Genomic DNA, 14,511 nt, shown 5'->3' on the forward strand with positions numbered 1-14,511 from the left:
TTTTGTCATTCATTTATTATATTATAAATAATTATTTTTTTGAAATGTATATATATATTAAATAGGAGTAAAATTAGAAAGTTGTCATATTTTAATAAAGAGTTAATACAGTTAAAATTTTTTTTTTTTATTCGGTAAAAAAATACTGAAAATGCCTTATAAATAGGACTAAAATAGTATAAATTAAGTTCATTAAAATTACTTAAAAATAATATATAAATTACAACTTATTTTCTTAAATAATTAATTTTTTAGTCCCTATAGTTTTAATTCGTTTGTAACTCAGTCATTATATTTTAACTCAGTACAACTTAGTTCTTGTAGTTTTGATTTGGTTGTAATTCAATCCTTGAAATTTGAGTCATTGTAACTCAATTCCTATAATTTTATCCATTTTACAATTTAATCATTATGTTTTAGGAAAATGAAATTATATGGCTAATAAAACAAGGGGCTAAATTACAAAATTGTTAAAAGTATCATGACAAAGTTGTTGAGTTAAATTTTAGAGGCTGATTTATAATCGAGTCAAAACTACAAGAACCGAATTGTTTCAAATCAAAATATAAAAATTGAGTTATAAAAAAATAAAACTATAGGGACCAAAAGATTAATGATCTCCTAAAAATATGTTAAGTGAATAATTAATGCAGTGAGACTGACTAATAATTAATGAGGCAAAAATGTAAAATGATATTAAAATTTTTGACAAGCTATTAATATATTTTATTAATCAGAACATCATATCGCTCATAGTTAATAATAATGATAAATAAATAAACAAGTATAATAATTCAAAGTATTACCATCATAGACTGCTCCTGGGTCTTGCGAGGATCTCAAGGGGCATTCTTCACACCGACCGCTGACCAGCTTAAGGAGATGTAACATCTGTTCATCAATTGCTATTATAATCTTTTTTATTTAAAGTGTCCTGGAATAAAGATTTGTTGAATACATGCGTAATCTTATTCCATCAATCCATAAACTAAATCACCTAAACTGGGGTCCTAAAGTTTTAAAATTTATGGTACAATGAATTATAGAGTATTGCACATACCATGCATCATTCCCACCACCATTAATGCACCAAAGTACTCATCTGCCTAGTGCGTGTGTGTCCACATATATATAATCATTATCATATGATTCACTGGTAATATAATAGTCATAAACCTAAACCCCTATCAACATCAGCTATTGGTATTGGTAATAAATATTACAAGAAAAACAAAACTAGGAAGAAGCAGCCGGCCTCATAAGCTCCAAATGGCACTTGTTCTAACTTTCCTTTGACCCCCATCAATGGATTCCCATATTTATATATCTAAAGAACTACAACATAGGAGGAGGAAGGAGGAATCATTGAGAATGGCTAAGATGATGCCGTTTCACGGGAGGACGGAGAAGGACGACGATCTCATCCTTTTCAAAGATTTGCAGAAGCAGAAGCGTGAGAATGAGCGAAACTCAAGCCTCCTTCGTCCTGTTTCCTCGGACGACTATGAATGTGACTCAAACGGTGACTGCAACTACAGTTTGTGTCCTTGCTTCTTGTTCTTCTTCTTCTTCATCACTGATACCATTTATGATTCTGGGGAACATTGCTTGACACCCTCTTCATTAACAATCAAGTCAATAAGCTCATGAGAAAGTAGAAAGTACAGAGATTTTCAGAGTAAAAAAAATGTTGCAGGATCAAATAACGTGAGACTGTAATTACGGAGAGATAGGTTGAGAACCGCTTGAAGATATTTGAGTGATCTTTTAAGACAAGTATAGGCTCCTGCAACAATACAGTCAAAAAGCATACGAGAGAGGATGAAAGTATATAGATTTTGAGGGTAAGAAAATGATATTGTTCATGATTATCGAGGGGTAGGTTGACTAGCTCTTGAAGAAAATCTTTTTGGCTGCACTGATCCATTCTTTACTTCCCACCTTCAATATATGCTTGAATTGTAGTGTTTGATATTCAGGAAATATTGTGCAGGAAAGTATCCGCTTTACAGAATTCCTTCAGGGAAGAAGGAATCTAGTTATGAGTTTCTCACAGAAAACCACAAAAACGATTATGATTGGTAAGTGTAATGTCTCATTGTTTCCATGTGTACATAATATATGTATGTATGTGTGCATATTTAGATGTCTGCATGAGGAAATCATGGTGTCTTTTGGATATGTATTTGACAAATGAATTATACTAGGAGAGATTCCTAAGGAGATACTAGTATATCAGTAAACATTGTCATGGATGGTGATCATATGTTGGTAATTTATTGTATGCCCTATAAAAATCAAATCCTTCTACCATATGCTGGGAATCAATAACTTCTATAGATACCTCTTAGAAGAAAGAATTTAACCCTTTGCTTTATTTCTATTCTAGTTAATCTTGATTCTGACATTACAAATCCATTGACATTTTCTCAAGAACTGAATACTTTTATCTGCATATGCTGCAATTTCCTCCATCTATTTTCTTCCCCATAGGGTCCAATCCAAATAAGAATGCTAGTTTTACTTGTACAGTGTGTTATGACAGAAAAGTGCCTCATAAATGTGTAGTCATCATTGACTTAATTTACTTGCCATAAATAAAATTGATCTACTTTGGAATTTCCCAGCACTGTAGCGTGAATTTGACTTCATTCTGTTTATAAGCATTATTTTTATTTTAAAATTTTACCATTAACATGTGAAACACCAGGTTAAAAACACCACCAGCAACTCCTCTATTTCCATCTCTAGAAATGGAACCAGGTGCTCCTACCGATCCTCAACTTGTTCAAAAGGAGTTACCAATCATACAGCCTCTTTCAAGGGTATGTCATTTATCTCTTTCTTCATATCTCTCAGCCTTTTGTCTAAGTCATGAAACTTAAATATAGAAAGAACATGAGTTCAGAATTTTCCACCCTTCATAAAAATTCATAACTTCTTTGCTACCCATCATCAAACGAGTAACATTTGAGCAAAATAGAGGAATTTGATTATTAGCTTTGGATTTCATGATTAGAGAGCATAACAAAGGAAAGACCTGTTCTACCTGAGAACTTCTAAAGAGATATCTTTTGTCTTTCAGACTCTACAATACGTGCTATTTTTTTTTTTTACGCAAATTTTCTTTGATTTCACAGGTAATGCTATAGAGAGCTGTACCTCCCTAGAGGCTAAACATGTTAATGTTTTATGTGTTTCGAGATTTTTCATTTTAATAAGTAAATAATCAAAGTGATAATCTTAAAAGTGCAAGTAATGGTGAAATAGCTCAAACCCTGGATATATAGAATTATCCCTTTCAATCACATGCATAAAGGCAACATGTGTCAAAGTTTTCCTTGTAGCCTAAGCTTAAAATGGCTTGTTCATAAATAGTTTGTAACAGGTTTTGACATCTGAGAATCTATTTTCTAGTATGCCTGTTTAATTGTTTTAATTACTAGATAGAATTATTAAAAAGAATATGTGTCAACCAAGCAATACTCCTCTTGCATTCCATAAATGATGGAAAACCATTCTTAAGGTACCTATTTTCTTTTAATTTTAATCGAGTATCTATATGTTTTTCTTCTTATTCAATCTTTCAGTTTTACTCTTTTAGCACAATTAAATCCTATAACTTTACCCTATTAGCATTGTTAGACCATATACAAAAACTAATTGTGCTAACAAATTAAAATTAAATGATTTAATATGGAGAGAAAAACTCAGGTGCCAAATTAAAAATTGAAGGAAACCGTAGGTTCCTCAATAATGGTTTTCCCCATAAATGGTTGTCATATTAATCAAGTTCATGTCTAAAATTCAGTTTGCAGGGAGTGATTTGGAGGCCTCAAAGCCAGAAACAAGTGAAGGTAGAGCAAATCATATGAACTCGTCTAAACCAAAACTTTCCACGAGATCAACAATCCCCAGTCATAATAGACAGAGACCTAGCATTGTTAAGAACAACACAAATGAGCAAGAATCAAGCATTCTCTCTACCAAAAACAACAGTAATAGTAAACTCCATATGGCTATTACGGCTTCCAATGTTAAAACGACCAACCAGAAGCAAAGTAGCGATGCTGATACCATAGCTTTGAACCTTAAAAAGAGCCACGAAGTGAATGACCCAAAAAGGATGCTCAAAAGTAGGGGTATTTCACCTTTCGTGAGGTCAAGTGTTGCAGCTCATATTACAAAAGAATTCCCAGATAAGGCACCACCAAATCTACGAACAGATCATCGGTCAACATCTGCTACTCGAGGAAGAATCAGTAACCCAACATTGGCTACAGTTGGGTTTCAGAACCATGATACCACTCCTAGAGCAAGTAGACAATCACGTTCACCATCCCGTAGTGTGTCCCATGGTAAGAAGCAATCAGAGGGAACCCAGAAAGAGTGGAGAAACCACAAGGAAAGATCAGTATCAGGCAGTGGAGAAAGTAGAACTCATGTAAGGGGAAGTAAGATGGTCGAAAAAGTGGTGAATGCTAGAAGGTCTGCCAACAATCAAGCTGAGAGAGAAACAAAACCCAAGCCTCTCAAATATAGAGCATAATTCATCCTCTCCTTGCACTTTGTTGAGTTAGTGGGAAATAGGAATTACTGCAATATCAGTTGCTATTAAAATGTAGAGATATGAAGCCGAGTACGCTCCAGTAGGCAGTAATGTTTTTTATGCTTCGCATGGCTTGAAACTATATAAAAGCGACTTAAGAAAAGCTGCTAGATAGAGATCTCCGAAAATTTTGATTTGATTTTAAGAAACTTGGACCATGTAGAAATTTCTATATGCTTTTTTAACATGCAGGTCTTGAACAGCATGTGATCTCTATCAGTTGACACCAGATAGCTCATATAATCAGCAGAATTTGAAATGAGGTTCTGTAATAGATGAGGTATATAAGGTAATAAATAGCCTTATGTAATCTTTAAATAACTATTAGAACGAGATCAATGAAAGTAAAAATTGTCATGAGTAAAGGGTTGAGAATCACCTTTGGATATCAAACAAAATTGTGGGAATACCGAAAAGCCTGGGATTTAAAGGGATATTATTTGATTCTTTATTATTTAATTCTTTATCATTGTATCTTAGTCAACTACTCAACTCTTGGCTTTTATTCCTCTTTATTACTGGTTGATTTCTTTCCTAGGATAGATGCTTATCAGCATTATATATCCCTGTACATACTCTCGACTTGTATCAGAATAATACAAAATATATTTTGCTCAAAATACTCACATGGTATCTGAGCGTCTGTGGGTATTTATCATCAAGTAGTTTTGTACGATTACCATGTCGCTATCTCTTCACAAAATTGAGTCGAGCAAGTCGACTTTGGAGCCCATGGATCCCTTCTATCCCGTCCGACATCTCGCATGGAAGGGAGCTCTGTTTTGATCGTCCTAGAGAGACTCACCGAAGACAACTATCAAGAGTAGGCCCAATCTGTATGACTTTCTGTTGAAGGTTGTGGCAAATTGATTTACCTCACCGGCGATGCTCGTTGTCCCCTGTCTTCCAACTCCCAAGCTTTGCTTCTCTGTAAGACCAAAAATTTCATGGTCTCCTCCTGGTTGATCAACACCATGATTCCGTCCATCAAGCGGAGCTTCATGTTTCTGCTGACAGCACATGAAATATGGGAAGCAGTGAGGGAGGCTTAATCGGATGGTCTCCCAAGTCTTTGAACTCAAAACCAAACTTTGGTAACTAAAGCAAGGTACTGGAACCTTGAGTGATTACTATCTAATAATGATCACTTTGTGGCAGGAACTTGATCTCCATAACGATGACACATGGCAATACACCGAAGATGCTGCCCTGTACGAAAAGAAGGTGGAAAAGGAACGACTCTTTGAGTTTCTTGCCAGTGTTAAGTCTGAAATTGATGCTATCAGGGATCATTTATTGAGTCGAGTTCCCTTGCCCTCTGTTCGTGAGGCTTTTGCTGGTGCGGAGAGAAGATTTCCGTCGGCGAATCATGATGTCACCTTCTGGAGCTGCAATCAATACTCTCGAATCCTCTGCTTTGATTGCCCGCAATACTGAGAGTAAGAACTAGAAACTCAAGCCTATCTGTGAGCATTGTAAGAAGACTGGGCATACCAAAGATACATGTTGGGATATACACGGCAAACCTGCTGATTGGAAACCAATGAAGGGCGGAGGGTGTGGGTATGCTATTGGTATAGAAAGGAGTGAAGCAAAACCTACTACTTCCCCAACAAATGATCAACTCTCAAAAATAATTAAAATGCTTAGTATTTTACAAACCTCTGGACAATCATCACGCTCACAACCAACTGCTAGTGTAGTACACCAAGGTAACTCTTTGCACGCTTTGAATGCAATTCAAAGCTCGTGCATTGGTAAATGTTGAATAATTGATTTTGGTGCTTCCGATCATATGATCGTTAATCATGATCTATTTATTTCTTACACGCCTTGTGATGGTAGTCAAAATTGCTGATGCATCTTTATCCAGTGTTGCTGGCACTGGGGTATTCATGTATCTAAACACCTTGTCCTTCACACTGTTTTACATGTTCTCAAATTAAAATGTAATTTGATTTCTGTGCACTAAATTACTAAAGGATAAACAATGTCATGCTGATTTTTAAGACACTCATTGCTTATTCCAGGACTTGTCAACTAGTTTTTCATATCTCATTAATATGTTTCCTTCTAGTTTTCTTAACAAAAATATCTCTGAACTATGTTGTGAAATTTGTGAACTTATCAAACATCATTGTGTTACTTTTTCCTAAAATATTTATCAACCCTCCTCACTTTTTACTACAATTCACAGTGATTTATAGGGGTCTAGTTGCCTTACAGAGTGTACTCACCACAAATAGTTTGTGACCTTTGTTGATGATCACCACTCGACTTTGCTAAACTTATTTACTAAGAAAAAACTGAAGTTTACTGTGTTTTTGTAAATTTTTACCGCATGATTAAAAATCAGTTTAATACCTCTATTAAGATCTTTCATACAGAAAATGGTACAAAATATATCATTCACTACTTTGCTCAATTCTTTCAAACCAATGGCATTATTCATAAAAGCTCATGTCCTCACAGCGCCAAAAAAGGGAATTGCCGAACGCAAGAATCATCATATTCTAGAAGTCATCATGCTGTTCTCTTTACTCATAATGTCCCCAAATTTTACTGAGTGATGCCATCCTTTCTATGACATTCCTCATTAATAGAAAGCCCAGTAAAGTTCTCTCCTTCCAAACTCCTTTTGAGGTCCTCCATAAAACGCATTATGTCCCTTATCTTGAAAATAATCTTCTCCTTAAAGTGTTTGGGTGCTCTATTTTTTTTAACCTCCATCAGTAAGGTAAACTTGATCCTCGAGCAGTTAAATGCATTTTTCTCGAGCATTTGTCTTCACACAAAAGGTATAAATGCTATAACCCTCTTACAAGAAAACTATACTTTAGCTGTGATGTCACCTTCAATGAGCCTGAACTTTTTTACTCGTAGTCTTCAATTCAGGGGGAGAGTTGGGAGGAATTGAAGGCTTTTAAAAATGCATTTGAAACCTATCCTTACGTGGAGTATGAACCTCCCATTACTCTTAAAACAAAGGTGAATCCCAATGAGGGGGAGAAAAAAAACAAAAACAAAAACAAAAGAACTTTGACGGGATGTACAAGAGAAGAAATAAAAGTACAGACAAGACAGTAATTCCTGATACACCCCATGCATCTGAACAGATGATAGTTCCTAAAACTGATAAATCTAATGCTATTAGTGTTGATGAACAAGCAAGAAATATAGGTTGTGTTTGGTAGGAAGCATTGAAAATGAGATATTAGGATTGAGATTGCAATTAAGAAAATTTATCAAAAGAATGTTTAATATAAGAGATTGGTTGTTATATAGAATTAGACAAACCCATATATGTGGGATTGGAGAATACTATGGGGAGAAATGGTATTCCCCAATCTCAGTTTTATGGGTTTGCCTAATCCTACATAATAAACAATTACTCATACTAAATATTATTTTAATGATTTTTTCAATTGCAATCACAATCTCAATCCCTCATTTTTAATGCTTCGTACCAAACGGCACCATAGATCTTACAAGAAGCATGGAATCTGATTTGGATATCCCTATAGCACAAAGGAAGAAACCGTGAAGCTGTACTCAACATCCCATTGAGAAACATAAATCCTACAAAGCTCTTTCTCCTCGGTTCTTGGCCTTTACTAGCAACTTGGACAACATAAAGATCCCAACAAATATTGAAGAAGCTCTCAAATCCCCAAGCTAGAAAAAAGTAGTAATGGAGGAAATTGATACACTAAAAAGGAATGCCACCTGGGAAGAAGTAGCTCTCTTGCAAGGAAAAAGGGTAGTAGGGTGTAAATGAGTATTCACAGTAAAGTACAAAGATGATAGAACAATACACAAGTATAAAGCAAGACTCGTGGCAAAAGACTTCTCCTAGGTTTACAGTACAGATTATACAAAAAACTTTGCTCTTGTAGCTAAACTCAACACTGTGAGGATCCTAATGTCTTTGGTAGCAAATTTGGACTGGTCTATCTACCAACTAGATGTAAAGAATGCATTCCTAAATGGTGACCTTAGAGAAGAAGTCTATATGATGCAACCTCCAGGATTCCTCACTAGAAAACCGAAAATGGTCTGCAAATTAAAAAAAAAAAATTCCTTTACGAGTTGAAACAATCACCCCGTGCATGGTTTGAACGATTTACATAGGTTCTCAAGACCGAAGGCTATACTCAGGGGCAACATGATCACACATTATTCTTCAAACACCATGGAACTAAGAAAACCATCCTAAGCATCTATTAGATGATATAGTCCTTATAGGAGATGATTATGAAGAGATAGATAAGACAAAAGTAGCAATGGCAAAAGAATTCCAAGTAAAAGATTTAGGAGAAATGAAGTATTTTCTTGGAATGGAGGTGACTCGATTCAAGAAGGGAATCTACATCTCCCAAAGAAAATATTTACTTGATCTTCTTAGGGAGACAGGAATGATGGGTTGCAAGCCTAGCTCCACACCAATTGAAGTAACAACTAACCGAGAGAAGAAGAAGAATGACAAAAAGGAAGAAGATGAAGAGGAAAGCGAAGAAGAAAAAGAGGAAAATGAAGGTAACAATATTGATAAGGGCAAGTATCAAAGACTAGTGGGGAAACAAATTTACCTTTCCCATACTAGACCAGATATTGCATTTACTAGGAGTGTAGCCAATCAACACTCCTAAGCTCCTAAAGAAAAGCACGTCAAGGTGGTGTATAAAATCTTGAGATACCTAAAAGGTATACTTGGAAAGGGCATTCTATACAGAAGATCTGAGAAAACAAGTATAGAAATCTTCACAGATAAAGATTATGCAGCTGATCATGGAGACAGAACATCCACAATAGGCTACTGCACATACGTATGGGGAAATCTAGTTACTTAGAGAAGCAAGAAACAAAATGTGATTTCGAGAAATAGTGTTGAGTCAAAATATAGAGCCGTTGGTCAAGGCATATGTGAACTAATCTAGGTTAGGCGAGTCTTAGAGGAATTAGACATTGAAATGGAACTGCTAATAAATCTTTATACTAACAGTATGGCAGCCATCAACCTCTTTCACAATCCTATTCAACATGATAGAACTAAGCATGTTGAAGTTGACAAACACTTTATTAGAGAGAAAATTGATGGGGGACTAGTAAAATTGACACACGTGTCCTCATGCAATCAGAATGTAAAAAGGGCCTACATAAAGAACTATTTGAAGAATTTATGCATGAGCTAGATCTAATTGAAATCCATAATCCAACTCAAGGGGAGTATGGGGATACCGCAAAACTTGGGATTTAAAGGGATATTATTTGATTCTTTATTATTTAATTATTTACCGTTGTATCTTAGTCAAATCTTGGCTTTTATTTCTCTTTATTACCGGTTGATTTCTTTTCTAGGATAGATGCTTATCAGCCTTGTATATCCCTGTACATACCATCAACTTGTATCAGAATAATACAAAATATATTTGCTCAAAATATTCACAAAAATATGCTAGTAAGTTGGGATTTACATGTTGCATCTCATTTGCAGGAGAACCTTTATATTCAACAAACTAAAGCAATATATCACCAAAATCCAAAAAAACTTTATAAGGAGTCTCCTATAATAGATAGCGCTTATTTCCATGAACCAAAATCAATGGACTGAAGAGATATGCGGCCAAGGTACAAATCTCGCAGATGTTGCTTACACAACCCAATTCGTCGTTTACTTAGGCTTGGATGGATGCAAGTTGAAAACCCGGTCTTCCAGCTTGGAAACTTCTGCCTTTCCATAACATGAAGATTATAGACACTTGGTGCTGCAGAGGAGCACCCAATAACAAAACAATTACAAGGTCTTGACTGTGTCACTAATCTTGCCAGAGACAACAAACACACACCACTGTAGGAAATTCCATACATTAATGACTCATCATTATCAAAAACTCCAACATCCAAAGCTTCATTTGTCATCTCATTCTCTATCTCCTCAATTAATGGAAGCTTGCTGAGTTCCTGGTCAAACCGCTTCTCTATCTCAGTTTCATGTATCCGATACTTTGCCGCTAAAGTACGGATACATGATTTCCTAACCACATCAAAAATCAGGAGCTTTACCTCATTAAAGTTGACACAAATTTGATACCATCTTAGCCAGCGGCGAACAATCCCTGAAAACCAGTCAATAATTTCAGCAGTATCTTGCAAGATAAGTAAAGTGGCAGGGCGAGGACATCCACTTGACGTGACCAATCCATATCTCTGAAGACGTTTTTTAATAGCACATATAGGAGCAATAATCTCAGTTTTTTTAATTTCATGTTGTCTTGAGATGTCATAATTTGACAAAAGCTGAATTGTAGAAGCTGTCTCAGAGGATACATACTTATCCACCTGTTTTAGAAATTCATAGTAGGAATCTTTAAGCTCTTGAGGTAAAGATGGCTCTGCAACACACTTAGATAGGATGATTTCTTCACTTGCAGCATTTTTAGCTTGAACAGCTTCCATCCATATTTTCATTAAATGTTTATACCAGTGGTCAGTTTCCATTCCAGACTTGCGGAGGCAGGAAATACTGTTTAGCAAAGAGCTATTATTAGCAAGATGTTTGATTTCTGATTCCTTAACCTTCTTTAAACCATGACCCAGCCATTTCTTCCCAATTCTAGTGGTCCCATAAGTCCAGGCCTCTTCCCTTTGTAAAGCAAATAACTCTACTTTTTTCTTTAACTTGTGAACAGCTTTAACTGCAGGACTCTCTCTAACATTTCTTCTAAGTGAAATTCCCAGGAAGCGAATAGTATCAGGTCCATCACAAGGTAGTATATCTGTTTGATCATCCACGTCCAAAAACAAAGAGTCCTTTAAATAACTTTGGATCTCAGTCTTCAAATTAATAGCAGATTCTCTAGAACCAGAAACTGAAAAAAGTATCTCATCCATAACACGGCAGGAGTATACTTTGAGATCAGGATTCCCTTCAACACGTACTTAGGATCGTGGCCTTTCAACTGTCTCCTGAACCAACTGCGCAATTTGGACCATGATTTATCTTGATCATCACAACTTCCACCACTAATAGCTTCATATTTCATTGACAACCTGTAAAATTCCCGATCAAAGAGGTCAAAATATATATTCATTAGAATAGAGGATAAAACCCCTTCTTGTGGAAGACCATGGCCCTTTGGGAAACCTCCAAACTCAAAATTTAGTACCTGGGCATCAAACATGCTCCAAATCATAGCATATAATTTCGGGTCTGCTATCTTGTCCTCCATTTCTGAGATGAGCTTAGTTAAGACAGCAGCATCTAACTTTTTGGTTACTTGCAATGTGAACCACCAGTCAGGATTTGAGATCCCTTTGCAGATGTACTTTAAAGCCGTGGAGTGTCCTCTGCCACTTCGACATCCATGTGAAATTTTGGAAAAGTGTGGCCTGTAAACAACTTCCAAGGTAATCCTCATAGCTTCTTGAAGAACCTTCAACTTTAAATTGGGGAGGACGAGAACTTCTTTGTTCGCACCTCTAGTTGAAATAGTGAAGGTATTGGCAGTGACATCAAAACCCCATCGCATAGCCCTTCTGCCAAGGTATTGAAACTGCTGTCATAGTTCAAATCCACATCAACATTAGAGTTAAGCCTAAGACAATTGTAAGCATCCTGAAGAGTTTCCGGATTGGAAATCACTTTTTCCATTAAGTCCTGAAATTTCCCATTCACATATTGCTCCTTCACTCTCTTTTTTATGCGGTATTCAAGCAATCTCTTGAGCTCCATTCGACTCCTTGTTTTTTTCTCAGCAACTTTAGAAGATTCCTCAACAAGATTGGCCAGGTCTTTTGCCAATGTAAATTTCCCAAATTCCTTATCCATGTTATCATCAGCAAGTGGCATCACCGAATAGGCGCCTTCTTGTATTCTATCAAGAGGTTTACCTGATACAATGAATACCGATTTTCTTATATACACAAAAAACTACCACTTGAAGACTTCTTCCGTTATTCAAAATTGAAAGTATCTTATGAATAAATCAGTCAATGGCTAAGTTTATTCTTATTATAAAAACAAACATACCCATGCCATAATCAGAGTTAGAAACAGTGATCCAACATCCAAAGTTTCAGCGCACAAGTAATGTTCAGCTGCTTGGCTATATGATTAACTTATGGAAAGGGAAACGTACCCATATCAATCAAAAGAGAAGAATTGACTCTAAAAAAGTTTAGACTCTGCAGTACGCTACATTTCAGAAGCTTTGGTCTACAAAGCATGATTTCAGAGACTGCACCACTTTATCCCAAAAGGGTAAGCTCCATTCAATGGGTCCAGAACCCTGTAGAACAATAAAAATGCAAGGGTAAGAATAAGAAATTATAGAAAGAGACTCCTATAATTTAACAAATTGTTGGTTGACCTCAGTATGGTTCACATGTGGAGAAGGTAAACTTTGGAAGCTTAAAATTTCAAAATTTCAATGCAAGCTCGATACAACAGTCTAAAGCAACAGTTAAATACTAAAAGGAGAGTGCAAAAATGGCGATGGAACCTAAAAAACTACAAACTCAATGTGAAGCAGCAGAACAGATCCTCCTAAAAGTGCCTTTTCTGAGCGTCCCTCAGTGTCCCTAATCTTGTCCGTCTAGATGATCGAATGGCTCATAGTCTACCATGTAATCATGCTATTGTATAATACCTGAACCGTTTATTTTATGTAAATCATAGCCATCTATTTCTAGCATATTTAAAACACATTCTGAAAGCCTTAAACATGTCAACCTTGGCTGAACTTAGCCAGAAAGATTCTAAGAGACAATACTGAGTCCCATTGTTCTCATTTTTCACAGCCCCTTCCATCGTCATCCTTTGATTTTCTCAGGGAAAAAGATGAATTAAAGGATTGCTTGCGATAAGTAACAATAGGGAGCAATAGAGTCCGATATTCCCCGTACAAGGCTTTTATCAAAATCAACAAGGTACATTATCTGCTGATTTTTTTGATAAAATGACAAAGTTTAATGAAGAAGGCAATGAAGTTTTTACAACTCGTAACCATGAAGCCAGTAAACCATCTACAGCAGCGATGCCATTAAAGTTTTACTCTTAACATCCTAATGCAACCCCAAACAGCTAGAAATTTACTCAAGAGAGAAGGTTGCTTGCAATATCTACTTCCAAACTCAACTTTTAAACAAAGACTGAAAGAAACTCAAAATGTGAAGAAGATGGGCTTTCAGCAGCATTGAATGAATCTTGAGCAGTTGGAGGGCTATCTTGCTCTATCATGATATATCCTTGCTCCTGATGTAAAGAGTAGAAGGGAAAAAGAGGAGCCTTCCTCGGCAATTGGAGAATACGAGGAGACGAGTCTCTTATATTTAGTGAGAACAATATAAGAATCTGTGAAAGAAAAGAAAAGCGAATCAGTCTCTACTCGCATAACGCCCTTCAGACTTTTTCATTGGGATTTCAAAGTGCAAGAAATTAAAATGCAGTAAGTTCATTTCATGGATTCATGATACATTTTGTTTTGATAACTAACAAAAAACTTTTACATTTATCAAATTTTCTCTCATTTTGCAATGCTTCCAATCCATGGTCTTCAAAAATAAATTATAGCCATTCTCTGTCTTTCTAAAACCATGTAAATAAGCTCAAGAAACAATCAAATGAATGCAGTGTCCAACGGCGTCCAGAAACGGAAAGGCGAGAGAAAAACTAGAGTGAAAATTTCTTGCTTGGTACCTAATTCAAAGCCATGGGAACAGAAACGCAAGTAACAGTGTCCAACGGAGATAAGATAATAAAATCAGGAATAGACCTCATGAAACGGCGTCCAAGACTGACCAACTTACATAATTCTTGATAATGTCCAAGACGGAGCGGGACGACAGTGTTCTGCAGGAACCAACGGTGGAAGACGATGAGCACTCTGCCTCCGGCGTCGAGT

At 36.0% G+C, this 14,511-nt stretch overlaps 2 protein-coding genes across 2 annotated transcripts; one reads left to right on the plus strand and one right to left on the minus strand.

The window, feature by feature from the left end:
* The first annotated feature begins 1,371 nt into the window (after positions 1–1,371).
* On the plus strand, positions 1,372–4,549 carry LOC114738662 (uncharacterized). Its single transcript, XM_028926724.1, has 4 exons — positions 1,372–1,537; positions 1,994–2,081; positions 2,711–2,825; positions 3,812–4,549. The coding sequence occupies exons 1-4, from the start codon at positions 1,372–1,374 to the stop codon at positions 4,547–4,549; spliced, it is 1,107 nt and encodes a 368-aa protein (XP_028782557.1).
* Positions 4,550–10,037: 5,488 nt separating this feature from the next.
* LOC114738600 (nuclear intron maturase 4, mitochondrial-like) lies at positions 10,038–14,498 on the minus strand. The gene is given in 6 exon segments (XM_028926669.1): positions 10,038–11,547; positions 11,550–12,128; positions 12,131–12,499; positions 12,748–12,897; positions 13,747–13,961; positions 14,417–14,498. Coding segments are annotated over 4 exon segments (2,394 nt in total). The 5' UTR covers positions 12,836–12,897; positions 13,747–13,961; positions 14,417–14,498; the 3' UTR covers positions 10,038–10,189.
* Between the last annotated feature and the right edge of the window lie 13 nt (positions 14,499–14,511).

The sequence above is a fragment of the Neltuma alba genome, unplaced genomic scaffold, assembly GCF_004799145.2.
Source record: "Neltuma alba isolate B1F8T4 unplaced genomic scaffold, ASM479914v2 tig00002811_pilon, whole genome shotgun sequence".
NCBI classification, from domain to species: domain Eukaryota; kingdom Viridiplantae; phylum Streptophyta; class Magnoliopsida; order Fabales; family Fabaceae; genus Neltuma; species Neltuma alba.